Source organism: Oncorhynchus clarkii, chromosome 19 (genome assembly GCF_045791955.1).
Source record: "Oncorhynchus clarkii lewisi isolate Uvic-CL-2024 chromosome 19, UVic_Ocla_1.0, whole genome shotgun sequence".
Taxonomy (NCBI): Eukaryota; Metazoa; Chordata; class Actinopteri; order Salmoniformes; family Salmonidae; genus Oncorhynchus; species Oncorhynchus clarkii.
The window spans coordinates 26,186,856-26,214,720 of record NC_092165.1 but is presented as its reverse complement, the minus strand read 5'-3'; the positions used below and the strand labels follow the sequence as shown (position 1 = coordinate 26,214,720).

At 42.1% G+C, this 27,865-nt stretch overlaps 1 protein-coding gene across 1 annotated transcript; it reads right to left on the bottom strand.

The window, feature by feature from the left end:
- Positions 1-27,863, bottom strand: LOC139374979 (metabotropic glutamate receptor 1-like). Its single transcript, XM_071116276.1, has 10 exons — positions 27,757-27,863; positions 22,985-23,832; positions 18,948-19,197; positions 16,223-16,458; positions 12,906-13,152; positions 12,314-12,482; positions 11,769-11,895; positions 3,837-4,225; positions 3,055-3,587; positions 1-2,336 (listed from the first exon to the last, which is right to left on the bottom strand). Exons 2-10 carry the CDS (start codon positions 23,712-23,714, stop codon positions 1,355-1,357), a joined length of 3,663 nt encoding a protein of 1,220 aa, XP_070972377.1. The 5' UTR covers positions 23,715-23,832; positions 27,757-27,863; the 3' UTR covers positions 1-1,354.
- Positions 27,864-27,865: the final 2 nt, after the last annotated feature.

Genomic DNA, 27,865 nt, shown 5'->3' with positions numbered 1-27,865 from the left:
TGTGCAAAACAAATATTTTATTTATTCTAACAAAACACATATCTTCAATAATGTGAACGACAATGACTGTTTGCACGACTGTGTTTGATACATGTTGTAAAACAGAAAACATGATTGGACTCTATGAAGGCATATCTATCAAATAGCCTATTCATGTTACTAGCCATTGTTTATTACATTATATATAGTGAGATCATAACAATTGGTAAAAGTAAGAATTTATACTGTACAAACCCAACAGTCACTATAAGCAACACACTTATAAATTGTAAAATAAACGCAGTAATTCCTTTTAGTAAAACTAATCTGAATCGTTACCAAAATAGGATGCATACTACTACATACTGTACATTCACAAAAGTAACAAATTACATGTTTGGCAGTCATATTATAATAGACACTGTTGCAAGTATGGATTTAGAGGAGTGTTTATAAAATATACAGACTTGCAATAGAAATTAGAGACATTTTACAAATGTTTTTCTGTAAATGGAAGCATACCGGATACATGGCACTTGAATCCTTCTGGTTTTTGCTTGCTACATTCTTACAGTAGTTAGTTATTGTATCTGTATTATATATTCATTCTGAAGTTATCTGATGAAGAAAGTGACTGTGACAATCTCTGTGATTTTTTTCTTCTGAATAATACATACTTCATTTGAGCAAAACAACAAAACACATTCATCTAGAACATTTTACATTGTAAGGTTATAACTGTATTATAAAACATGGGCCTACACAGTGCATACATTATTTATAGACATGTTTGTGAACTACAGGTTGGATAGTCTATTATGATAAACAATCTACTTTCAAGTGGTGGAAGTTTGCCTTAATGAAAACAAGCAACAAACACAACCATTATTGTAATACCTGATGATGGTCAAATGTACACTGCATTGTACCCTTAAAATAACTGCTACTTACATGACTTCAATAAGCTACACGAACAAGACTATAATAGCTTCAAAAGGCTACATGAAGAAGACTATCTTAGCTTTTTGCTTTCCTAATAAGACACTGAGCAACTTCAAAGCTGTTCATCTCTTGCATAAACATGGCAATACATTTTGCAACAGGTTAAATCTTTTCTTTGTGATATTTATTATACAACAATAAGACCTTTTAAAAGTGTGTCCTGTGCTTTTTTGCTCACTTTCATCCCTGTAAACACACACTTTTGCTCATAGATTTCATGAGTCAACCAATATAGTCCAGTCAATCTCTCAATAACGTATTCAAGACATTTTGACCATTTCTTACTGGTCATTAAATGGAACACAAATAATATGCTACAAGTCATCAGCTACAAAATGGCTCTATATTATTCTACCATATCTACAGTACTCGTTCACAGCGTTGAGCTTTGTGTGTAATCCTTCAGAACGACGGAGGCATAGTTTGGAGGGGTGCACAATATGGACTCGGACACGGGTGAGGCGTTATGAAAGGGGCTCCCCATGCTCGCTGTATCACGAAATGGGGAGGGGGGCATCAGGGCCAAAGAATTCTCCGTTGCTAATTTGAGCTGAACGAGGTCGTCGTCCTCTTCTTCTTCGTGAATCAGGGCGTTGTCATACATGTATCCATGGAGGAGGCCAAACCGCTCGTTCTCCACCACTACATCCTCCTCAATCTCCTCCTCCTCCTCATCCTCCATCTCCAGGTGGGAGGTGTGCTCCTCGTCGTCGAATGAGCCAAGGTCTAGTTGCAGGGGCAAGACTGCATGCTGCTGGATGAGATGAGCCTGGTGGTACACAGGCCTGCCATGACTGCTCCCAGACCTGCCCCCAAAACCCTCACCACCACCAACAGGGCTGGGCGGAATGATCATGTCCATATCATTGAGCTCAGGGATGATGAAATCACTGTTGTACTTGCCCACCACCTCCTGTAGCTGTAGGTGGTCCATGATGACTCTCTGCTGGGGGATCACTCTGCTCTGTGGCAGGTGCGGGGGCATGTGCTCAACAGGAGGGTAATATTCAACCACCTCCTCGTCCACCTCTTTCATCGGCCCACCAGTGGTGGGCATTATCTGCCCATGGGCCATCATGTGGGGACTAAGGGGAGGATTGTATCTGACTAGGTCGCTCTCGTCCTCCTCGGCTACATTGTACAGAGTCTTGGTGCTGAGGTCAGAGAACTCCATGGCCATGCTGCTGCCTGTGTTATGGTAGGTGTTAGTTAAGGGTCTGATGACGGCCATCTGATTGGAGCATCCTGCTTCCTGTCTCTTCACGTGCACAGACAGTCTTTGCCAATTGTGCTCCCCTTTTGGAGCATGATGTCTTGCACCTGGTTCAGACCATGACACAGACTTTCCATTAGAACTATGAACAGAATAAAGATGGCTGTTAGCTATTTCATAGGGACTCAGAAAGGTGGAGACAACAACTGTGTTTCTGGTTCATGTAATAACATTTTTAAAAAGGAAAGTTAAAATCTATAACAGATCAATTCTATGTTGATGGTGACTTTACAAAATGCGTATTTTTGGTTTGATTTACTGAGGATTGTATATTTATTTATATATTCAGATGAATGTATTTCCAATATACTATACATCCTAATTCTGTGGTACAGTGTATCCTGATAGTGATCCTTCAGTACTCATGGGTATGCTGGTATTAATTATATTCAGCAACAGATCAACCAACGGTGGTTGTTAATTGAACATTGACCTGGATCTGGCATAATATCCTGTAACACTCTCTTTGTGTCCCAAATGGCACCATATTCAATACATAGTGCACTATTTTTGGCCCAGGTCAAAAGTAGAGAACTAGCCTATATAGGTTGCCATTTGGTACGTAGGCTCTGCCCTCTGTGCGTGAATTACTGTAAAGCAAAATCAGCATCCCAGTGGTACCTCAGGAGCCCGTATTCACAAAGCGTCTCAGAGTAGGAGAGATGATCTAGGATCAGATCCCCCTGTCCAGCTTATCTTATTCATTATGCTCTAAAAGGCTAAACTGATTCTATATCAGCAGTCCTACTTTGAGACTCTTTGAATACAGGCCCAGGAATGACTCATTTCCATCAACTTACTTCTCAGAGTTCTTCTTCCGTTTGAACATGTCGAGCAGGCTGTTGCTCCGGCAAGCGATATTGCCGTCGCCGACGTGCATGCGCACTACATCTGAGGTGGTGAACGCGCTGCGCACATTCCGCTCCGGCTTGGCGAGGATGATATAGATCTTTGGTGAGAACATACAGCCCAATGCCACAGTCACACTCAGGCTCACTGAGAACGATGTGGTGATGATCTTGTAGTTAGAGCCAAAGTAGATGGGCACAAACGCCAGCCAGATTATACAAGTTGTATACATAGTGAAGGCGATGTACTTGGCTTCGTTGAAGTTAGCCGGAACGTTGCGCGTCTTGAAGGCGTAGTAGGTACAGCTCATGATGAGCAGGCCGTTGTAGCCCAGTGGCGCTACCATGCCCACCGTGCTTGTGTTGCAGATCAGGAAGACCTCCCTGATGCTGGGGTAGGACTTGACGGGCATAGGCGGCTCCAGGATGATCAGAGTAACCTCCAGGGTGAGCTGGACACTGACTAGGAGGCCGGCGATCACCAACTGATTATACAAAATAAGAAGAACACACAGGATTTATATGCCGCTTTTTTCAAGGACACAAAGACATACCAAAGACAAAACAATAGGTGCGTCTGAAATGGCATCCTATTCCTTATAGTGCACTACTTTTGACCAGGGCCTGCTAGTGCACTATATAGGGAATAGTGTGCCATTTGGGAGGTATCCAATGTCAAAACCATCAAATGAAAACAAGAACAAAGAGAAATCTAAATAAGTCTATATAATCACCTGGGCCCAGGCGCTCATAAACCGCGGCTTCCTGGTACAGATCTTCTTCTTGCTGCCAGCCAGGATGCGTGCGATGCGGTTGGTCTTGGTGACTAACGCTGAGTAGCACATGGTGGCTGAGAGGCCCACCAGGAGGCGCTGCAGGTAGCAGGAGGCCACGGTGGGCCTGGCGATCAGAGTGAAGGGGCAGATGTAGCCCAGGAAGATCCCGGCCAGGATGATGTAGCAGAGCTCGCGGCTGGAGGACTTGACCACAGGCGTGTCCCGGTAGAGGACGAAGATGAAGGTGACAAAGGAGGTGACCAGGATGCCCAGGCAGGCAAACACCACCTGGACGATGGACTCTGGGTTTCCCCACTCCAGGTACCGCAAGGTGATTGGCTCACAACCTGGGGAGAAGACACAGATAAAGAGAATAGGCGTGAAACCTTTCTCTGAAGATATTTCACTTGAAACAAAGCACAAAGGCTATTACTGTATGCAATAGGCTAACTGATTGATGGATGGATTGATTGATTGATTCAACCTAGGTCCCAGACAGTGTATGTCTGACTTGACACTTCTTAATTCCAAATTGACAAAACTACCCAAAATCACAAAGGATGAAATAAACTTATAGTGGATAAAAAAAATGTTCATTCTGCACAGTTGAATATTAATTCAATATGGGTAGCCTATAGCATTTTTCTTTCTCCAAATCAACCATCTGAGAGCCTGTGTAATCGCTGCCTCCAGTTGGAAAACACACCAAGTATTAAAGTAGGTTTTCAGCTCAACTATAAATAAACCCCTTCTCTACTTAGGGAGAGGCAAGCTGTAGTACAAAGCGTAGCCATTGGAGGCGAGGGGGAACGACAGGACTGCAGCAGGAGTCAGTAAATCACTGCAGCATAACACTGGTCCAAGCATCCAACATTACCACAGTATTCATCCAATGACACAGCTAACTAATGGCAAATATTTCACTGACCAATTTTATATTAAAGAGATAATTCAGGGTTTTGGAAATGATGCCATTTATCCTTTTCCCCAGAGTCAGATTGGATTTGTGGATACCGGTTTTATGTCGCTGTGTCCAGTATGAAGGAAGTTAGAAGTAGTTTCGTAAGGCAATGCTAACTAGCGTTAGCACAATTACTGGAAATCTATGGGTATCTACTAGCATGCTAGCAGATACCCGATTCCTGTAGACTTACAGTCATTGCGCTAATGCTAGATAGAATTGGCTCGCGAAACTACTTCTAACTTCCTTCATACTGGACCCGGAGACATAAAAATGATATTTATGAGTTCATCTGAGTCTGGGGAAGTAGATAAAGATGAAGTATCCCTTTAACGTCAAACAGCAAAAAGGAAATAATCACACAAGGTCATTAAGTAGTTTGTGTTATGGTTGTTAAAATAATTGCTATCTAAACAAAATGTTCACTTTCACAAAGTTGATGACAATTATTTTTGGTTAGTATCATTGTTTCATGTCTAATGTCTTTGGGGCGGCAGGGTAGACTAGTGGTTAGAGTGTTGGACTAACAGCCGAAAGGTTGCAAGTTCAAATCCCTGAGCTGACAAGGTACGAATCTGTTGTTCTGCACCTGAACAGGCAGTTAACCCACTGTTCCAAGGCCTTCATTGAAAATAAGAATGTGTAATTAACTGACTTGCCTAGTTAAACAAAGGTGAAAGGTAGACATTTCATTTTCATTTAAAGGAGAGCGTCTTATCTTTGGAGAGCTTGAAAGCCATAAGAAATGTAGTGTTGCCTAATATATGATTAATGGTTCTCTGGTGTCATGGTACACCTTTGAAAATAGGAAAGCAGTATAGGCCAGATGGGTGAAATAGTGCTGTTACCAACAATCATGGATGAATAAACTCTGCTGATTAAGTGTTGTGCTGCGAAGGCTTTGAGGAACTGAACTTCAAAATCAGACTGTAATACCCCTGTGGGAATAGTGTCTCCCCTGTGAATAAGATACAGTGGGGCAAAAAAGTATTTAGTCAGCCACCAATTGTGCAAGTTCTCCCACTTAAAAAGATGAGAGAGGCCTGTAATTTTCATCACTTCAACTATGACAGACAAAATGAGGTAAAAAAATCCAGAAAATCACATTGTAGGATTTTTAATGAATTTATTTGCAAATTATGGTGAAAAATAACTATTTGGTCACCTACAAACAAGCAAGATTCCTGGCTCTCACAGACCTGTAACTTCTTCTTTAAGAGGCTCCTCTGTCCTCCACTCGTTACCTGTATTAATGGCACCTGTTTGAACTTGTTATCAGTACAAAAGACACCTATCCACAACCTCAAACAGTCACACTCCAAACTCCACTATGGCCAATACCAAAGAGCTATCAAAGGACACCAGAAACAAAATTGTAGATCTGCACCAGGCTGGGAAGACTGAATCTGCAATAGGTAAGCAGCTTGGTTTGAAGAAATCAACTGTGGGAGTAATTATTAGGAAATGGAAGACATACAAGACCACTGATAATCTCCCTCGATCTGGGGCTCCACGCAAGATCTCACCCCGTGGGGTCAAAATGATCACAAGAACGGTGAGCAAAAATCCCAGAACCACACGGGGGGACCTAGTGAATGACCTGCAGAGAGCTGGGACCAAAGTAACAAAGCATACCATCAGTAACACACTACGCCGCCAGGGACTCAAATCCTGCAGTGCCAGACGTGTCCCCCTGCTTAAGCCAGTACATGTCCAGGCCTGTCTGAAGTTTGCTAGAGAGCATTTGAATGATCCAGAAGAAGATTGGGAGAATGTCATATGGTCAGATGAAACCAAAATATAACTTTTTGGTAAAAACTCAACTCGTCATATTTGGAGGACAAAGGGTGCTGAGTTGCATCCAGAGAACACAATACCTACTGTGAAGCATGGGGGTGGAAACATCATGCATTGGGGCTGTTTTTCTGCAAAGGGACCAGGACGACTGATCCGTGTAAAGGAAAGAATGAATGGGGCCATGTATCGTGAGATTTTGAGTGAAAACCTCCTTCCATCAGCAAGGGCATTGAAGAAGAAACGTGGCTGGGTCTTTCAGCATGACAATGATCCCAAACACACCGCCCAGGCAACGAAGAAGTGGCTTCGTATGAAGCATTTCAAGGTCCTAGAGTGGCCTAGCCAGTCTCCAGATCTCAACTCCATAGAAAATCTTTGGAGGGAGTTGAAAGTCCGTGTTGCCCAGCAACAGCCCCAAAACATCACTGCTCTAGAGGAGATCTGCATGGAGGAATGGGCCAAAATACCAGCAACAGTGTGTGAAAACCTTGTGAAGACTTATAGAAAACGTTTGACCTCTGTCATTGCCAACAAAGGGTATATAACAAAGTATTGAGATAAACTTTTGTTATTGACCAAATACTTATTTTCCACCATAATTTGCAAATAAATTCATAAAAAATCCTACAATGTGATTTTCTGGATTTTTTTTCTCATTTTGTCTGTCATAGTTGAAGTGTACCTATGATGAAAATTACAGGCCTCTCTCATCTTTTTAAGTTGGAGAACTTGCACAATTGGGGGCTAATTAAATACTTTTTGCCCCACTGTATCTGCTCTGAGCTCTTATTAAAGGGATATTTAAAGGGATACTTCAGAATTTTGGCGATTTCTCCAGAGTGAGATGAACACGTGGATAGCATTTTTATGTCTCTGCGTGCAGTTTGAAGGAAGTTGCTATCTAGTGCTAACGCAATTTCCAGCTAGCGTTAGCACAATGACCAGATACCCATGGACTTCCAGTCAGATGCCCATAGACTTCCAGTCATTGCGCTAATGCTAGTTAGCAATTGCACTAGCGCTAGTTAGCAACTTCCTTCAAACTGCATGCAGAGATATAGAAATGTTATCCACAAGTTCATCTGATTCTGGGAAAGCAGATAGATGGCCTTATTGCCAAAATCCCGAAGTATCCCTTTGATATTATACAGCTGAACAGAAAGGTTGAGTGCATCACATGAGCAAGGAAGTAAATGTAAATATTGACTTTAAATTGACAATATACTTTGGGCCTACTGTAATGTCATGTAATAATATACATGGATGTAATAGTATAAGATAATATATGGCTAAAAATCCTCTGATGTATATTAACCAGGTGTAGAGTGCATTCGGAAAGTATTCAGACCCCTTCACATTTTGTTATGTTACAGCCTTATTCTAAAATGGATTAAACAGTGCCTTAGACCACTGCACCAATCGGGAGGCCAATCCCATTCTTCTCTGAAGATCCTCAAGCTCTGTCAGGTTGGATGGGGAGTGTCGCTGCACATCTTTTTTCAGGTCTGTCCAGAGATGTTCGATCGGGTTCAAGTCCGTGCTCTGGCTGTGCCACTCAAGGACATTCAGAAGCCATTCCTGGATTGTCTTGTCTGTGTGCTTAGAGTCGTTGTCTTGTTGGAAGGTGAATCTTCAACCCAGTCTGAGGTCCTGAGGACTTTGGAGCAGATTTTCATCAAGGATCTCTCGGTACTATGCTCAGTTCATCTTTCCCTCGATCCTGACTAGTCTCCCAGTCCCTGCCGCTAAACAACATCCCCACAGCATGATGCTGCCACCACCATGCTTCACCGTAGGGATGGTGCCAGGTGTCCTCCAGACGTGACGCTTGGCATTCAGGTCAAAGAGTTCAATCTTGGTTTCATCAAGACCAGAGAATCTTGTTTCTCATGATCTGAGAGTCTTTTAGGTGCCTTTTGGCAGACTCCAAGCGGGCTGTCATGTGCCTTTTACTGAGGAGTCGCTTCCGTCTGGCCACTCCACCATAACGGCCTGATTGGTGGAGTGCTCCAGAGATTGTGTTACACCCTGATCTGTTTCACCTGTCTTGTGATTGTCTCCAACCCCTCCAGGTGTCACTTATTATCCCTGGTGTACAGTCGTGGCCAAAAGTTTTGATATTAAAATATTAATTTTCACAAAGTCTGCTGCCTCAGTTTGTATGATGGCAATTTTCATATACTCCAAAATGTTATGAAGAGTGATCAGATGAATTGCAAAGTCCCTCTTTGCCATTCAAATGAACTGAATCCCCAAAAAACATTTCCACTGCATTTCAGCTCTGCAACAAAAGGACCAGCTGACCTCATGTCAGTGATTATCTCATAAACACAGGGTGAGTGTTGACAAGGACAAGGCTGGAGATCATTCTGTCATGCTGATTGAGTTTGAATAACAGACTGGAAGCTTCAAAGGGAGGGTGGTGCTTGGAATCATTGTTCTTCCTCTGTCAAACATGGTTACCTGCAAGGAAACACGTGCCATCATCATTGCTTTGCACAAAAAGGGTTGCTGCCAGTAAGATTGCACCTAAATCAAGCATTTATCGGATCATCAAGAACTTCATGGAGAGGGGTTCAATTGTTGTGAAGAAGGTTTCAGGGCACTTCAAGTCCAGCAAGCGCCAGGACCGTCTCCTAAAGTTGATTCAACTGCGGGATCGGGGCACCACCAATACAGAGCTTGCTCAGGAATGGCAGCAGGCAGGTGTGAGTGCATCTGCACGCACAGTGAGGCGAAGACTTTTGGAGGATGGCCTGGTGTCAAGAAGGGCAGCAAAGAAGCCACTTCTCTCCAGGAAAACATCAGGGACAGACTGATATTCTGCAAAAGGTACAGGGATAGGACAGCTGAGGACTGGTGTTAAGTCATTTTCTCTGATGAATCCCCTTTCCGATTGTTTGGGGCATCCGGAAAAAAGCTTGTCCTGAGAAGACAAGGTGAGCGCTACCATCAGTCCTGTGTCATGCCAAAAGTAAAGCATCCTGAGACACATTCATGTGTGGGGTTGCTTCTCAGCCAAGGGAGTGGGCTCACTCACAAGTTTGCCTAAGAACACAGCCATGAATAAAGAATGGTACCAACACATCCTCCGAGAGCAACTTCTCCCAATCATCCAGGAACAGTTTGGTGACGAACAATGCCTTTTCCAGCATGATGGAGCACCTTGCCATAAGGCAAAAGCGATAACTAAGTGGCTCGGGGAACAAAACATCAATATTTTGGGTACATGGCCAGGAAACTCCCCAGACCTTAATCCCATTGAGAACGTGTGGTCAATCATCAAGAGGCGGGTGGACAAACAAAAACCCACAGATTCTGACAAACTCCAAGCATTGATTATGCAAGAATGGGCTGCCATCAGTCAGGCCCAGAAGTTAATTGATAGTATGCCAGGGCGGATTGCAGAGGTCTTGAAAAAGAAGGGTCAACACTGTAAATATTGACTCTTTGCATCAACTTCATTTAATTGTCAATAAAAGCCTTTGACTCTTATGAAATGCTTGTAATTATACTTCAGTATTCCATAGTAACATCTGACAAAAATGTCTAAAAACACTGAAGCAGCAAACTTTGTGAAAATTTATATTTGTGTCATTCTCAAAACCTGGCCACGACTGTATATATCCCTTTTTCCTGTCTCTCTGTGCCAGTTCATCTTGCATGTTTTTCAAGTCAACCAGCGGTTTTCCAGTACTCCTGCTTCTAGTATCTTTTGCTAGTCCTCCCGGTTTTTGACCCTTGCCTGTTTTCTGGACTCCGTACCTGCCTGCCTGACCATTCTGCCTGCCCTGACCTCGAGCCTGCCTGACCATTCTGCCTGCCCTGACCTCAAGCCTGTCTGACCATTCTGCCTGACCTGACCTAGAGCCTGCCTGACCATTCTGCCTGACCTGACCTCGAGCCTGCCTGACCATTCTGCCTGCCCTGACCTCAAGCCTGCCTGACCATTCTACCTGACCTGACCTCAAGCCCGCCTGACCATTCTGCCTGCCCTGACCTCAAGCCCGCCTGACCATTCTGCCTGCCCTGACCTCAAGCCCGCCTGACCATTCTGCCTGCCCTGACCTCAAGCCCACCTGACCATTCTGCCTGCCCTGACCTCAAGCCCGCCTGACCATTCTGCCTGCCCTGACCTCAAGCCCGCCTGACCTTTCTGCCTGCCCTGACCTCAAGCCCGCCTGACCATTCTGCCTGCCTTGACCTCAAGCCCCCCTTACCATTCTGCCTGCCCTGACCTCAAGCCTGCCTGACCATTCTGCCTGCCCTGACCTCAAGCCTGCCTGACCATTCTGCCTGCCCTGACCTCAAGCCTGCCTGCACCTCTGTACCTCCTGGACTCCTGAATTGTTTAATAAATATCAAGACTCAACCATTTGCCTCCTGTGTCTGCATCTGGGTCTCACCTTGTGCCCTTATAGATGGTTGTTCCTCTGGAAGGTTCTCCCATCACCACAGAGGATTTCTGGAGCTCTGTCAGTGACCATCGGGTTCTTGGTCACCTCCCTGACCAAGGCCCTTCTCCCTTGATTGCTCAGTTTGGCCGGGCGGCCACCTCTAAGAACAGTCTTGGTGGTTCCAAACTTAATCCATTTAAGAATTATGGATGCCACTGTGTTCTTGGGAACATTTTAATGCTGCAGAAATGTTTTGGTACCCTTCCCCAGATGTGTGCCTCAACATAATCCTGTCTCGGAGCTCTACGGACAATTCCTTCAACCTCATGGCTTAGTTTTTGCTCTGACATGCACTGTCAAGCATGGGACCTTATATAGACAGGTGTGTGCCTTTCCAAATCATGTCCAATCAATTGAATTTACCACTGATGGACTCCAATCAAGTTGTAGAAACATCTCAAGGATGATCAATGGAAACAATATGCACCTGAGCTGTAACATAACAAAATGTGGAAAAAGTAAAGGGGTCTGAATACTTTCCCGAATGCACTCTCTTTTATCCTTCATTAGCTTTGTGTATATGTTTATGTAGGCACCTCTACAAAGACACAAGAAAGCTAAAAGCAAACACCATACACTCCTAAATAACCCAACAACTCGATAGTACTGTTTTGGACCCATTCATGCACAATTCTGTAGGTGTGAAAGAGGGAAGGGAAGGGCACCGTACTATACCTTCCAGTTCAGGGTCCGGCCACCAGCCCAGGTCGCAAGCCGTACAAGTAAACTCATCCTGAACAATCTCGTTGTCTTTACAGGCTGTACAGATCCAGCAACAGCTCACCTCTCCCTTCCTGATCACCTGTTTCGTTCAAACACATAGACAGGATGAGATTGCACTGTTGGAGTCTCTCAACTCACTCAATTTACCCATACAGCCAGTCACAGTTCTCTCCCTAGTCCCTACTCCTTCCCCTTGACCTTAACCCAGATATGCAGCATCTGAATAAGTATAACCATGGTAGGGGTGGGGTGTCCACCATATTGCTTACACCTTACAGATCTGCAAAATGGAAGGTTTTGCAGATTGCTAATGTGTAAGTTGGGCTAACGCAAGTTATGGAAAGGGAAGGAGGAGGAGATTGCTTTCGCAATTGCATGCAGATTTATTTTAATGAGAAAATCAAGCGCCCGTGGGCATCCTAGTGTTAATGAAAGTCAATGGGTAAATAAATAATTACGTTCAGTAGCATCAGACCAGCTGGACTGTTGACACCTACCTTGATCTCTCCCTTGGAGCAGGGCTCGCTGCAGACGGAGAGGACCATGTCACTGCGGTTTATCTGCATCATGTAGTCATCAATGCTGAGCTGACCCTCGTGCCAAGAACCCACATTGATGTAGTCGAACGCACCAGGCTCCACATACTGTAGGTTCATTATTTCATACCTAAGAGTGGAGGGGAAGTTGCTATGAAACTTGTATCTGATTCAAGTGTACGGAGACTTATTTTCATAGTGAAAGAGAAAGCAACAGATTAAATTATAATGATTAATCATGGGCAGGGGACTTTGGTATACATAGATATTGATATTGGTTATGTTTCAGGAGGATTGGTTGTCTTCTGGGCACGTCATCCTAATCATTTGGAAACAGTATTGTCACTGTCAGGGGATTTTTGTTGAGTACTAAGAGTAGATGCTGTACTTGTCGGATTCACACCGCAGTCATCTCGCTCAGGAAACCATCGTCTTAACCTTAAGTTTAAGAGGAAATTCCCTCTTGGGCTGAGGGTGACACTGGTTTTATGTCTCGTTGGCAGGGCTATCTCATCAAGAGACCCTGACTCTGCATCACCTGGGCTACACCTACCTGCCAGGTGTGTCCCCATTTTCATCAAACCACACATCTTCTCCAGACACCCCAGTGAAGGAGGTCCTCATGAGGAACTCTAACAGCTGGCTTCCATCGATGGGGTCCATGGCTTTGCACAGTCCCACATGGCCGGGGCAGAGGTGGCTGTGCATGTCATGGAGACCCTGAGCCATGGCGTAGATAGCATTGATGACGAATCCCATCTTACTGTCCTGGACATAGTTGTCCTCTAGACTTTCGTAACCTGTGGAATACAGTTAAAACAAAGGAAGGAAGATTAGGGATGCATTGTTTCCTCAAAGTAATACAAAAAAAAAGTACTTAATGTTTCAGTTCTGTAAGCATTATACAAGGAATATATACAATGTAATGCAATGCAATGTGAAATAGATAGTCATAACTGAATATGAAATAAACTATTTTTCTATTGTCAAACATCTTTTGCAGCGTAATATCGACTGAAATATTACCAAGGAATGATAGGGTGTCCAAAGACACATGCTTATTATTCTTCTTGGGTTTTGTGCAGCAGAAGGACACACTGTGCTGTTCTGTTCTGTGTCTGGGAGCATCAAAGGGCAGGCATCATTATGTTATGGCATCAAAGAAATGCTTGTTACCATGGAGCCACCAACCATTTTGTATTCGCAACTCGCAATTCAATTAGGTGTAAATAATGTGGTAATATTATCATTAATTGACAGAGGAAGAAAATCTATTATTCTCATTTATTCCTTCCTCCCTCGATGCAGTTGCGTCGCCGTTTGCCAGAAATACAGGTCTTGTGAATAAAACGGTTTGACACATTGTGCAGTATGTTAAAAGATAGAGACAGTAGAGTAACACTTTGCACAATATAGAACTGGGTCCAGGGACACCCTATCGATTAACAAGCGTGAAGCAAGCTGGAAGCAATATAAACAGCACATACTGTAGCTGATCTCGGTCTTATACTAATCACAATATTAAAGGGCAACTCCACCACTTTTCAACCTGATATTCATTATCTCCAGCACCGAACCAGTGTCTACGTAATCGGTGAAAACAGCGAGTTTCTATGATCTGTGGTTAAAAAGATAAGAAGAAAGGCCCTGAAAAATGCGTATCTGTGAAATCACATGGTAGGATTAAAAGTAAGAAAAAGTGTGATTATCAAAAGCTGCAGCAGGTTTCTAGCCAGAGGGAGGGTATGTTCTTGCTCCCCACGTCACCGCAAATCTAGTTTGCTTTTAACTTTTGCTTATGGCATCGTGTAGAACTTCTTAACGTTCTGTTTTTTTTTCTTCTACAAAATGTAGAAATGCGCAGTTTTCACACGTCGACACTGGTTTTGGTGCTGGAGATAATGAACATGAGGTTGAAAAGTGGTGGAGTTGCCCTTTAATAATAGTATCCGGTACAGAAAGAATCAACAATTTGACTCATATCAATTTGTGAATCAAACGGTTCGGGCACAATGATTGCTCAGTTTTCAGATGTGTTTGTTTGTAGCCAGGCTTGTTTTTAAAAATTGTTATATATCAACTTACTGAATGTTACAAGTACAAACAAACACACCAACAATCGATTGGATAGGGTTGTGGATAGTGGTATGAAGAGTGAGAGTTATACACTGAGTGTACAAAACATTAAGAACACCTTCCTAATATTGAGTTGCACCTGCTTTTGCCCTCAGAACAGCCTCAATTCTTCGGGGCATGGACTCTACAAGGTGTTGAAAGCGTTCCACAGGGATGCTGGCCCATGTTGACTCCAATGCTTCCCACAGCTCCATCAAGTTGGCTGGATGTCCTTTGGGTGGTGTCCATTCTAACCCCATGGTGTCTTAACGTATTGGGCCAAGGTCCATATAGAAACATGCAGCTTGAAGTTCTACAAGGCAGACCAGCCAGTTCGCATCTCATCTAATGCTTTCAAATGTTATTGGGCTTATGTTTTATACAGGCAATCTCAAAACCAGGAGGATGTGAGAATACACAGCATGTGAGGGAAACCAGTTGTTGTGCTCTCACTGCAATGCATAAAATCCCCCCCAATAGCTTTATATAGTAGGGGTCAACAGATATACATTGATAGCGTTGAATTTCAGGGTTGATATGCCTCTGGTTTGGTATCTATGCAGGTTAGGAAAAACCATCTTAACCATAAAGGTTAATGACTTCCCATCAAACAAATCATTGAGTTTTCTATTGATGATACACTATATCAGTCGACCTCTATGTATATTGCCAGAGTGATGTGCTTTAAGAGTTCGTTCAGAAAAATACACACTCACCATTTTGGAGCTCTATACAAAGGAACGACAGAACAGCAGACTATGACTCTATCTCTGATTATCACAAATGATCAATATCCTTGTTATAAATAGTGCAGAACGTAAGAGAAACTTAGTGCTTGATTTATTAGTGAGGAGGTGGATATACATTCAAAAATATAAAACTAGTCTTTGAAAAGGAGATGTAAAATAGAAACGTAAATTCATGCTAAATATTAAAAAACATATATACTGTTGCATGCATTGTTTATATTTACCTTTCACTTGAATCAAAATATATTTTTTGAAAACATCAGCAATTTCTATAGAATTCATCACTGGATTTGCTAAACAATGGTAACCAACTAGTAAATGAAGTTTGAAAACGCACAGTAGCAGTCAAACGTTTGGACACACCTACTAATTCAAGGGTTTTTCTTTCTTTATACTATTTTCTACATTGTAGAATAATACTGAAGACATGATTCCATATGTGTTATTTCATAGTTTTGATGTCTCCACTATTATTCTACAATGTAGAAAAGAGTACAAAATAAAGGCAAACTTGAACGAGGTAGGTGTGTCCAAACGTTTGACTGGGGCTGCATATAGTTCAAAAGGAATAGAAAAGTGCAAGGTGGGGAAAAAAAACGTTTTTTTTGAAGACATGCTTTTTGAGCATTGTTTCAAGTCATCAATACAGCTTGAGCTAATCAATTCATCTGATTATTCACTTTTTTTTGGAGATCCAATGTGCCTTTTAAATTCAATTTACCTAGATCATCTTTGGTTGGCCAGGAGAATGTTTTAGAAATAAAATAAAAACAAAAACAAAACATTATTGTATGGCTAGATGCACAGAGACCATTTATTTGCTCCAGTTTCATGAAACTTCTAGCCATTTGAGACAAAAAATACCATGTAAACATCTAACAAATCGAATGTAATTATAGTTGAGACAACATAAAGTATACCATATGCTAGTTCACATTGTAAGTCAGCAACCCTTCTGAAGAAACCATTATCATTCTCTATCATATCATTTCCTCCGCATATCTACCTGAGCAGTTTTTCCTGTAGTTCATGTTCTCCAGTGGGTGCCCTGGGATGCGGCACTGGAACCTGTGCTGCCAGAACTCAGGGAACCATGGGTTCCTGGTGTTGGTGTTGAGGCGGAGCTTCAGGAAATAGTCATCGAAGGACGTGACCTCCTCCGAATGCAGCTTCACAGTGATACCGCCCACAGCCTCCTGTTCATAGCCCTCGACCACCTCATCTCTGTCTGCCCAGCCATCACTGTGGGGAGAAACACAGTAACATTAACGTTAGGACTACTCCTTACCACCCCAAAATGGGTGGTCTTTTAGAGCAATTCAATGGTCCCCTGAAACAGATGTTGAGAAAGTTTTTAGATGACTCTGGTAGGGACTGGGGACAAAATGGTTGCATTTCCATTTGCTTGTCTACATCATATAGATGCCAGACAAGTTGGACAGCCTGAGGGAGAAGGCAAGACCGCATCTTCAAGAGTCACAACAAAAGCATAAGGTATGGCGCGACAAAAAATGCAAGAGAAAGTGAAAGGAAGTCTGAGCAGAAGGTGCTACTCCTTCTACCTTCTGATTCAAGTAAACTGCTTGCCAAGTGGCAGGGGCCATGAACAATGGTCAGGAAGACAGAGTCTGTGTAACCTATGAGATTATTTTTCCAGGAAAGCTTCTTCTCAACCAGAGAATATCAGAAATAAAGTTGACGAATATATTCTCTGTGTTGCGTGTACTCATTTCACAGCTTAGGGAGGTGTAATGAGCATGCACAGCCTCCTGCTCATAACCCTCCACCACCCCATCTCTGTTTGCCCAGCCATCACTATAGGGGACAGAACATTTCATCAGTAACACAATACAGAGGAATACACACCTTGCCACTTGCCAGGAGAGTATGCTAATCATATTATATTTCTGTGTAGCACACAAAAATAAACAATTGACTAATGAATGCCCTCCTCCCTCCTCCAGCATGGCAACATCACCAATATTTAGCCATCTGTTTCACAGCGCTACACACACACTACGCTCCAAGAACCTGCTGCTCTGACGTCAACACATTGAAGTCATCATTCAAACCATGGTATGAACAAAAAAACACTCAACCAGGCCATACCACCTCCATGTGGAATACTGGGTATAATTGTTGCATTGTCTAACCTTTACATAGAAGGAAGCCTGTAGCTTATATACCCAAATCAAAGACAATGGCAAATGTAATGTCAGCATTTAACAATAAAGGCCTCTGCTATTTAGAAAAGGCATCTTGTTTCTTACAGGAATCACATACACATATAGGGTGCAAAACATGTGTGCACTAGACTGTACTATAAGCAACATTGCATTTGACAAACTACTGTACTGTATGCTGGGTAAAAGCATCTGCAACAGTAAGTGGATACATACTGGAGGAATGAGGTCCACGCTGCAAACAAGCCTTTCCTCTCATCCTCCACACAGCCCAGGATAAATGGATGGCCCTCCCCAGCCTCCTCTATCATAGATGGACCCAACGCAATGGGCTGGCTGCGTTCACTTACCGCACTGCTCTACAAAACAGTCTTTTTTTTCAGTCGCTAGTCTCCTTGACCCAGAAAGAAACAGCCGCACCAATCCCGTGTCCTATTTATCACCCGCGAAGACGTCACAAGCTGCATAACTCAACTGCCGAGAGTTGAAAGTTTTATAGATTTGTGTTTTATCGTCGGTGTTTCACACTGTATCCTCACTATCACCATATAACAGTGTTACATCACTTACTTTGTTTATATATACAATATGTTTCTGTCTTTTGAGGAGGAATTGTCCAAACTGTAATCCAGGGTTAGCCTGCATGGTCCAACTGTATTGTTATTGTGTGAAAGGAAACAATAAAAACCTACAATTGAAAAAAGACCAGGCTAATTCGGGGACAGTTGTGGCTGCTGCTGGAGCTTCACCAAGACTAGGTATTCATGCTAGCTAGCTCCATCACTGCATAGCTACAGTCTTACTACAGTGAGGGGATGTCTACAAGCTGATCTGTGCTTTGATGCTCAGTCGTCCTCACCACTGAGCTCTGTGCAGGAGGTGCTGTCCCATATTACCCTAGTCTCCCACCGAGTCTGTGATCTGACAGGGGGGGAGAGAAGAGCTGTCCCATATTACCCAAGCCTCCCCAGTTTGCCTGTGATCTGACAGAGGAGAAAGAGAAAGATAGAGAGCGGTAGAAATAGATAGAGAGCTGTCTAACCATGCATTATTCATGAGAATGAGTGTGATTAAAAAGCTTCTTTCTGTTTTCAGAAGGACCTCCACTACTGCTAGAATAATGATTATTATTGTGTTCAAGTATAAACTGAGTAAACCATCGGGGGCCTTGGTATGATATATCAAAGGGAGAAACAGCACCTCAATGCTTAGGACAACCCTCAATGGTCATGGCAATAATTTCGCTATACTATATGATAATAATGAGGTCAATCACTCCACAAAATGGAGTAAGGTAAGAACAGCAAATTTGCCATTCTATGTTCAGCTTGATCTGATCTGGGGCCTAATGAATCATGCGTTTTAGAGTAGGAGTGCTGATCTAGGATCAGGTCCCCCTGTCCATGTCATCTTATTAATTGTGATCTAAACTGATCCTAAATCAACACTCTTACTTTGAGATGCTTGATACACAAGGCACCAGTTTGATATCTCCCTTTGACCCATTGCTAAGACTGATTATGAACATATAAAATGATCTATCTTTACCTCCCGATGAGAAGGAACTCCCCCGCCACCCCAAGTCGTCTCATAGCCATGAGCAGTCCACGGACCGTCATGCCCTCGCAGAAGCAGACGACCACCCGGGCCTTGGGCAGGCGTTCTCTCAGCTTCCTCAGCAGCCTGTCAAAGTGCTTCTCCCCAGCATTGCTGTAGATCTTGTCTGAATGGGCGATACACAGCCCCTCCTGAGAGGCCAGCTCCTTAAAAGCTTCCATGCCACTTTCTCCGTAATTACCTGGGAAAATAAACAGCATTAACAAACAAAACAAAAAACACTATATCATGGTCTTTAAAGGTAACTATATATTTGAACACAATATTATTTAAAAGGTCAATACAATATTCTACATTCGGAAGAAGTTTAAGGCATTTTGTACTATAACTTCACCTGTAAGCACTGCCAACAAGCCAAACACAACAGCACTGCAACCTATAACTAGTGACTGCATTTCAAACTTTCAGTCTGTTTGCCATGTCATGCCACTGTAACTCAAATCACTTGTTTATTTAATAAAAACACATATCATTCTATTCATCGGTCTGGTAAATAACGAAGGTGCAACAGAACAGAAATGTAATGGGTTTTAATGAGTTCACCAACAACTCTCTGCCTGAGTCCTCTGAGTCCCTCACTGCAGGTAGATCAAAGGTTGCATCGCAAATGGCACCCTATTCCCTTTATAGTGCACTACTTTTGACGGGGACCTATAGGGCTCTGTTCAAAAGTAGTGCACTATACAGCGAGGGAATATGACACCATAGGACACAACCGGTGACTATGCACAGCAGGCAGGCAGCTATAAACCTTATATCATTCAGACATCTCATCATCGGGGCATGGAATCTTAATTATTGTATAATAGTCTATCCTACTGCCTGGCTCTTATTACTGTACTGCAGAACCGAACTGTAGCTACTAAAGCCGAGAATTGTCTTGTTTTCTCAGTCTCATATGCTGTAGTTGTTCAATACTCAAAAGGTGGAAAACATGAAAAATATATATATTTCTTATTTCCGGTAGTTTATAACATTGAAGTGAATTAATCGGAAAAATTACTCATCTTGACTGAATTACATCATGTTGCAAAGAGTTTGTGGATAAGGACAGCATATATATTTCTATCTAACCTCTTAAATGCAGTCATTTACCAACCAGGATACTTTCTGACAGCTGGATACCTGGTGGATTACCTGCCATCACCTCCCCAGTAAGATTTAGTAGGACAGACATTTCTGAAAGACTTGGTTCACGAAATCCTTCAAAGATTCAATTCATGTAACTCAATCATTTTGTGGAGTTGAGGCAGTGACTAGTGAGTTGTGGTAGTATGTTGCACACATTCATTTCGAAACAGAGGTCAGGAGCAAGTTGTAAGTATGCTATTGCCATGATAAACCAACAAAACAAAATTATATCTTTGGGAACATCAACACAAATCATTGCAAGGGCTGCCGTCATGTAAAAGCTTCTATTGGAGTACCTTTATGTGGGAGATGAAGTACACTCTTAGAAAAAAAGGGTTCCAAAAGTGCTCTTCAGCTGTCCCCATTGGAGAACCCCTTGACAAACCTTTTTGGTTCCCTTTTGGGTTCATCAAAGGGTTCTCGTACAGGGACAGCCGACGAACCCTTTTAGGTTATAGATACTACCTTTTTTTCTAAGACTGTAATCATGATCGCTATTTGATCTGCTTCAACGATGTAAAACTGGATTACAATGGAAAATAACAAACTGTTGCTTTCAGTATTGCGCCATCCACTCAAACAGATCATACAAACAACTCATGTGTCCAGCTGTACGCCCATCTGATTGAGGCTTGTAAAGTCATTTGATATAGCTTTTGTGAAATGCAAATGAACAGTTGGGTTCATGGACATGAACTGGTATAACTGACCATTGCTGACTGGAAAAATAGAACCCAAAGATCCAGGCCTGTCATAATCATGTCTCAACCTCAAACTATAAATAGACCAGTGACGACCCGTCATTCAGGGTAGGTGGGGCTTCGAGCCCCACATTTTTAGCAACAAAAGTTATAATCATATTTTTGGGGGGGCTTTCCTGTTATTTTTCCTGTTATTTTGTCACATATCAGTTTGCAAACAATGTAAAATATATATATCATTGAGTTAATAAAGCCGCATACAAACATGGTCTCTTTATTGTTTTCTTGAGTAAGGCAGCTCCAAAATGCAGGTGTTTCAGCCTAGTTCAATGCTTTCTGTGGTGGTGGGGCAAGCCAGCAGATTGGCTAAGTGTTCTGTCACTCATGGGGACACTACGTCACTGCCAAGTCTAAGGGTAGAGCTAAAACATCCTAGCCTCTCTGGTACTGCCATAGAGTTACATTAGAAGTGTCCATCCAAAAGGCTCAAGGTCATTGGCCACAGATAAAATTACGTCAAATCACATATCTACAGTAGCTTCTACAGTAGCTATGTCAACATCATACTTTCAAAATCTTATCTAGCAGTCATCATCATGAATCAAGTCAACAATCTACTAGCAAATCCTTTTAATCCTTGTCATATGAAGAGAAATAATGAAGAGAAATTATAGATAAAACATACCGGTGCTCATCGGCCATTGGACATAAACATTACACAAGTTGGAAATCGCAAATTCAACAATGAGTGGTTTGGAAGGAACCAGTGTGGCTAACTGCAAGCAAATCAAACCTTAGCCTGCTATTCAGTGGAGTGGCTGTGTGGTCCCAAGTCTAAGATTAAGGGTCTCTTTTCCTAGTTTATATTTTATTAACATTCAACATTGGCCATGCTGTCAATGAAGCATGATTTGTGCCGAAAATTCAAAACAACTGTTAACTCGGAACTACAAAATCTGACATTAGTGAGTTCAAGACAACTGGGAACTCGGGAAAAACGAGCTACGACTGGGAAAATATGTTTTGAACTTTCATCCAATCGGAATTGTAAATTCAGAACTTGGGCCTCTTTCTAGAGCTATGATCTGAAGAACAATGACGTCACCATTATTCAACCTTTTTTTTTCTTAGAGTTCCCAGTTGTCTTGAAAGCACCATAAATCCAGAGAATGCCAGACTTTGATGACAAAGTTTGAGGACCAATTGTCAGTAGAAACCACATTTGTTGACGCAAGTCATCCATATCGGCTATTTTATTTTAAAAGGCAGTAAATGAGGCTGAATGAACTGTTTCGCTTCTAGACAAGACTCCGCTGATAGCCAGATGTAACAGTGGTAAGGTGTTAGGACTGCTTTTGGGACAGCTTTATGTAGGCCCTAACAGTTTGTGGGCACCGTTTGTCACCGTTATAGTGCAATGAATGTATTGTCTAGTGTTGTGTAGTGGCTTTGCTGGCATGCAGGCCTTCCACATTATTATTATTTTTGCTCCACCACGATCTACATGCTAAAATCGCCACTGAGAATATTCCATCCTCCCTAACCAACAGCTGATTCCAAACATTGCCCTCTCTTCACTGGTCTGACACTTCTCTCCACACCCAATTAAGCCCTTGAAAAGCTTTCGGCTAGACCAGGGTTAATGAACTTTAAAGTGCTAGGAGCAAGCATAGAATTTGACCATGAAAAAATGGCTTCTTCCTACAGAGGCTTCAACGTCTATTTCACATTTGTTCAATGTAATTTAATTGAAATGACGTGGAAACAGCGTTGATTACACCAGTGTGTGCCCAGTGGGTTGTACCTTTTCAAGGATTCTTCCTGAACTGTAGGCCTAAATTAGAGGGATGAGGAAGGCCTGAATGAACAAGCACAGGCTATAAGCGTTGGTGGATTATGTTGAACCCCCCTTGCTTTTTGAGCTAAATCCATTAGGATTATGAATTATGACAAATCTTAATCAATTGTACAATAACACATATCTGCCATGAGAGTATCCGCAGCTCTGCCAATTATTTAAATCCCCAACACAACTTAATCAAATTGTGTTTGAATAGATATTGATGGCAAACATGCAACATGCAATTACGTTTGTAAACAAAAAAACATACAGTAGGTCTACAGACAGTGACTTACCCTCTGTATGGACTGCTGAGACATATGTCCAGTTATAGCGTTTCACAATGTCCAGGATGGCTCTAGCTTGGAGAGTATCAGAGGGCACAACCCTAAGGAAATACTTGAAGAGAGTTTTGTCACTCAGATCTATGCTGGTTGCAGAATATGCTATCTGGGGGATATTGAACAGCTGCAGGAGGTTCTGAACTTGAATAGCCACTGAGCTTGACCCAGGTCCGATAACTCCTGCTATGGGTCTCTTGGTGGCGGGTGGCTGACTCGCAGGCATCCCTTCAATGCACCACTGTCTGGAGGTACCATCCTTGTTGTCATCATCCCGGATCGAGATGAGAGAGTCTCTAATGAACTCAATACTCTGCTCCAGAGCCACTGAGGAGTGCCAGCAGGAGTCCCTGATCTCGCACCCAAGAGTGATGTTGGGTAGAAGATTCGGATTGGAGTTGATTCGGTCCAAGGTGTGGAACATTGCTTCTACTCGTTGGATTCCATACTGTTCCCGAACCTCACCACATTTCCTCTCCGCTACCTGCTCTGTTGACGGTTGGTGGTGGACCGAGAACAGGGCACCAATTATAATGTCCCCATCCATTCTGGCCACCAAGCGGGACGAACCAGCTTTAGGAACCACTGACCTCTCAAATATGTTACTGGGGGAGACGAATGCGTCATACAGTAAAATAGGGAAATACAAAAACCTAATGGCATTCAAGTACATCATATTCCACATGGTGTGAACGGTCTTGGTGATAGAATCATGTCCTCTTTGCCATTGGGAAGAGCTGTGGGTCCAAGTTTAATCGAAGATCCATCATCTCCTTACCATACCTCTTTCACTGATGTCTTTTCTGCAGATGAGATACGTATATTAATTTAAGTTTTCTTTAGAAACAAGTGATGATAAACAGTTGTCCGTTGCCAATCTATCTTTGGCAACTCTTTATACCCTTTGAAACGCTACATAACTTTTCAATTAACAAAAGGAAAATATCCCACTGGACACAGACGTAAATTCAACGTCTATTTCACGTTGGTTCAATGTAATTTAATTGAAATAAAGTGGAAAAATCAGTGTGTGCCCAGTGGGAGAGCTATAATGCAGAAGCGAACTTGACATTCAATCATGAATAATCAAAATAATAATAGCCTAGTCTACAGTAATTTATAAGTATATAATGACATTGAATGCCTCTGATAACATGTACTGCAAAAACAGCTTGCCGGAGGCTGATTAAAAGTTGATTGGTCTGATGGTTGGTTTGCATGGCTGGTTTCAGCACCTAGTCATTGGACAGCACTCAGCGCTAATTTGCCTGTTGAGTTTGCAGTAATTTACCCACACTGAGCTACATATATTTCTGCTTAAAATGCTGCTAAAATGACTCATTGAAATTATGAATCAGATCTCATATAATTTACTACACCTTGAGGCCTATGTACAGCACCAGTCAAAAGTTTGGACACACCTACTCATTCAAGGGTTTTTCTTTACTTTTACTATTTCTACATTGTAGAATAATAGTGAAGTCATCAAAACTATGAAATAACACACATGGAATCATGTAGCAACCAAAAAAGTGTTAAGCAAATTTTTTAACCTTTATTTCACTAGGCAAGTCAGTTAAGAACAAATGCTTATTTTACAATGACGGCCTACCACGGCCAAACCATCCCCTAACCCGAATGACGCTGGGCCAATTGTGCGCCACCCTTTTGGACTCCCGATCACACCCGGTTGTGATACAGCCTGGGATCGAACCAGGGTCTGTAGTGACGACTCTAGCACTGAGATGCTGTGCCTTAGACCGCTGCGTCACTCGGGAGCCCCAAAATATATTTTAGATTTGAGATTCTTCAAACTAGCCACCCTTTGCCTTGATGACAGCACTGCACACTCTTGGCATTCTCTCAACCAGCTTCACCTGGAATGCTTTTCCAACAGTCTTGAAGGAGTTTCCACATATGCAGAGCACTTGTTGGCTGCTTTTCCTTCACTCTGTGGTCCAACTCATCCCAAACCATCTCAATTGGGTTGAGGTTGGGTGATTGTGGAGGCCAGGTCATCTGACTACATCACTCTCCTTCTTGGTCAAATAGCCCTTACACAGCCTGGGTGTGTGTTGTGTCATTGTCCTGTTGAATAACAAATGATAGTCCCACTAAGTGCAAACCAGATGGGATGGCGTATTGCTGCAGAATGCTGTGGTAGCCATGCTGGTTAACTGTGCCTTGAATTCTAAATAAATCACTGACAGTGTCACCAGCAGTGTCACCAGCAAAGCACCCCCACACCATCACATCCCTTCCTCCATGTATCACGGTGGGAACCACACACGCAGAGATCATCCATTCACCTACTCTACGTCTCACAAAGACACGGTGGTTGGAACCAAAAATCTCTAATTTGGACTCAACAGACCCAAGGACAGATTTACACCAGTCTAATGTCCATTCCTCGTGTTTCTAGGCACAAGCAAGTCTCTTCTTCTTATTGGTATCCTTTAGTAGTGGTTTCTTTGCAGCAATTTGACCATGAAGGCCTGATTCACACAGTCTCCTCTGAACAGTTGATGTTGAGATGTGTCTGTTACTTCAACTCTGTGAAGCATTTATTTGGGCTGCAAATTCTGAGTTTACATCAGAGGTTACTCTGGGTCTTCCTTTCCTGTGGCGGTCACCGTGAGAGCCAGTTTCATCATAGCGCTTGTTTTTGCAACTGCACTTGAAGAAACTTTCAAAGTTCTTGAAATTTTCCACATTGACTGACCTTCATGTCTTAAAGTAATGATGGACTGTCATTTCTCTTTGCTTATTTTAACTGGTTGTTGCCATAATATGGACTTGGTCTTTTATAAAATAGGGCTATCTTCTGTATACCCCCCCCCCCCCCCACACACACACACACACACACACACCTTGTCACAGCACAACAGATTGGCTCAAACGCATTAAGAAATAAGAAATTCCACAAATTCACTTTTAACAAGGCACACCTGTTAATTTAAATGTATTCCAGGTGACTACCTCATGAAACTGGTTGAGAGAATGCCAAGAGTGTGCAAAGCGGTCATCAAGGAAAACGTTGGCTACTTTGAAGAATCTCAAATATAAAATATATTTAGATTTATTTAACACTTTTTGGGCTACTACATAATTCCATTAGTGTTATTTCATACTTTTGATGTCTTCACTATTATTCTACAATGTAGAAAATAGTCAAAATATCGAAAAACCCTGGAATGAGTAGGTGTGTCCAAACCTTTGACTGGTACTGTATATAACCTATTGAGATTTTCAAAGTCTAACGGACATTCAAATTGACAATAACTTACAAACGTTTTAGGTAAAATAGGCTATTTCACAGTTTTTCATTGATTCAAATGTTTCAGACATTTGTGAATGAAATGCCATATTATTAATATAGGGTGAAGTCTGCATTAGTGGGACATCAGGTGTAGTGGGACATTTGTGTTTGAGAGTACTGTACTATGATCATTTTGCAAACCAATCACAACAGATGTTATTTTGGGGTTGCTACTGCATGTGTTCTGTGTTGGTTAGTGTGACATCACATCATTGATGGACATACCCATCATTTATGGTCAGGTTTCTTAGGTGGGGTGACCCGTTAAAAATGATGAAAAATCGCTGTACTATGAAACCTTACACTAGAATGACAAGGCTGTCATTCTGTCAATTATAATTTAACCATCTAGCATTTCAGTGTTAAAATGAATAGTTATTGATAGCGTTTTGAAATATAATAAACATTAATGTAAAACAGCTTGAATATATTATGAAAATCTGATTTATAGTAATATCCCATATCTAATGAAGGAAATGACTGACAGGGAACTTTTCAGCTATAAAAATGCACAACATAAACCTTTAATCAATTTAAATACAATTCCCTTCATTAGATATTCTAAAGTACATTGAAATATGTTGTTGTAGTTGTTCATAACATCTCAAAATCAAGTCTAGACGCTATATAGCACATAAACATCATGGGATGACAGTGAAAGGAATTAAAGGGAAATAACAAGGGGTGTAAGGAAAGAACGGAAAAACAATGACGTGTAAGAAATGTAGGCTAGAAAAGAGCCTCAATTTATGAAAGGGGACAGCATTTAGGGAATAATAGAGGTGATTCAGGATCAATTAAAAGCTGAGCAAGCTCCTTTAGATATATTTTCACCAAGAGCTTGGAATGTCCCCAAATCAATTTCCCAATAGCATTAATGAGAGGGTCTAATAGAAGATCATAGACAAAATAAAAACATAAATAAAACAGAGAGTGTGTTATCTATATGCCTCTACAAAGTCGTATTTATGACTTCCTAACAAGTGCCAGGTGAAGTGGGATAGTAATGTATTTCTAATGAGTAAATAGTGTCCCACTTCATCTACTTAAATGTCTCACTAAAACTTAAAGCCACGCTTTAGCAAAAGTAGGGGTCTGATGTTCTTTTAGGGGTATTAGCATCCACTGAATAATACATTATCAATATGCTTCATCATCACAATGTAGATAAGACCTTAATTAATTGAAATAAACATACATTGAGTAGGGGTAGACTTATTTTTATTGTGTACACAGCCATTGACCAAAAAAGTGGCCCACTCATGCATATATCACCCTAACTAAACAAAATGCTACCATCACTGATGTTCACATGAAGAGTAGTCTCCTCCATTCATGTTACGTTGCACCTTTTGAAATCCTTAGCATAAAACACCTTAAATATCATAACGTTAGAGTGTGGACATACCTGCACCTCCTGCCTCGGGAACATTGCGTACCTCCTCGTCTCCTGAACCTCTCAGTTTGGAGCCCAAGTTAAGCCTTTGCCGCGCCAATACAGGGTTTCTCTTTTTGCC

What these genes read in the sequence shown, in the direction of transcription:
- LOC139374979 (XM_071116276.1), bottom strand. Translation starts at nt 23,714, where the DNA reads ATGTGGAATATGATGTACTTGAATGCCATTAGGTTTTTGTATTTCCCT. An exon ending in CTCAGCAGTCCATACAGAGG is followed by an intron (nt 19,198 to 22,984) that starts GTAAGTCACTGT and finishes TTATTTTCCCAG; the next exon opens with GTAATTACGGAGAAAGTGGC. An exon ending in GCTCCAAGGGAGAGATCAAG is followed by an intron (nt 11,896 to 12,313) that starts GTAGGTGTCAAC and finishes TGAACGAAACAG; the next exon opens with GTGATCAGGAAGGGAGAGGT.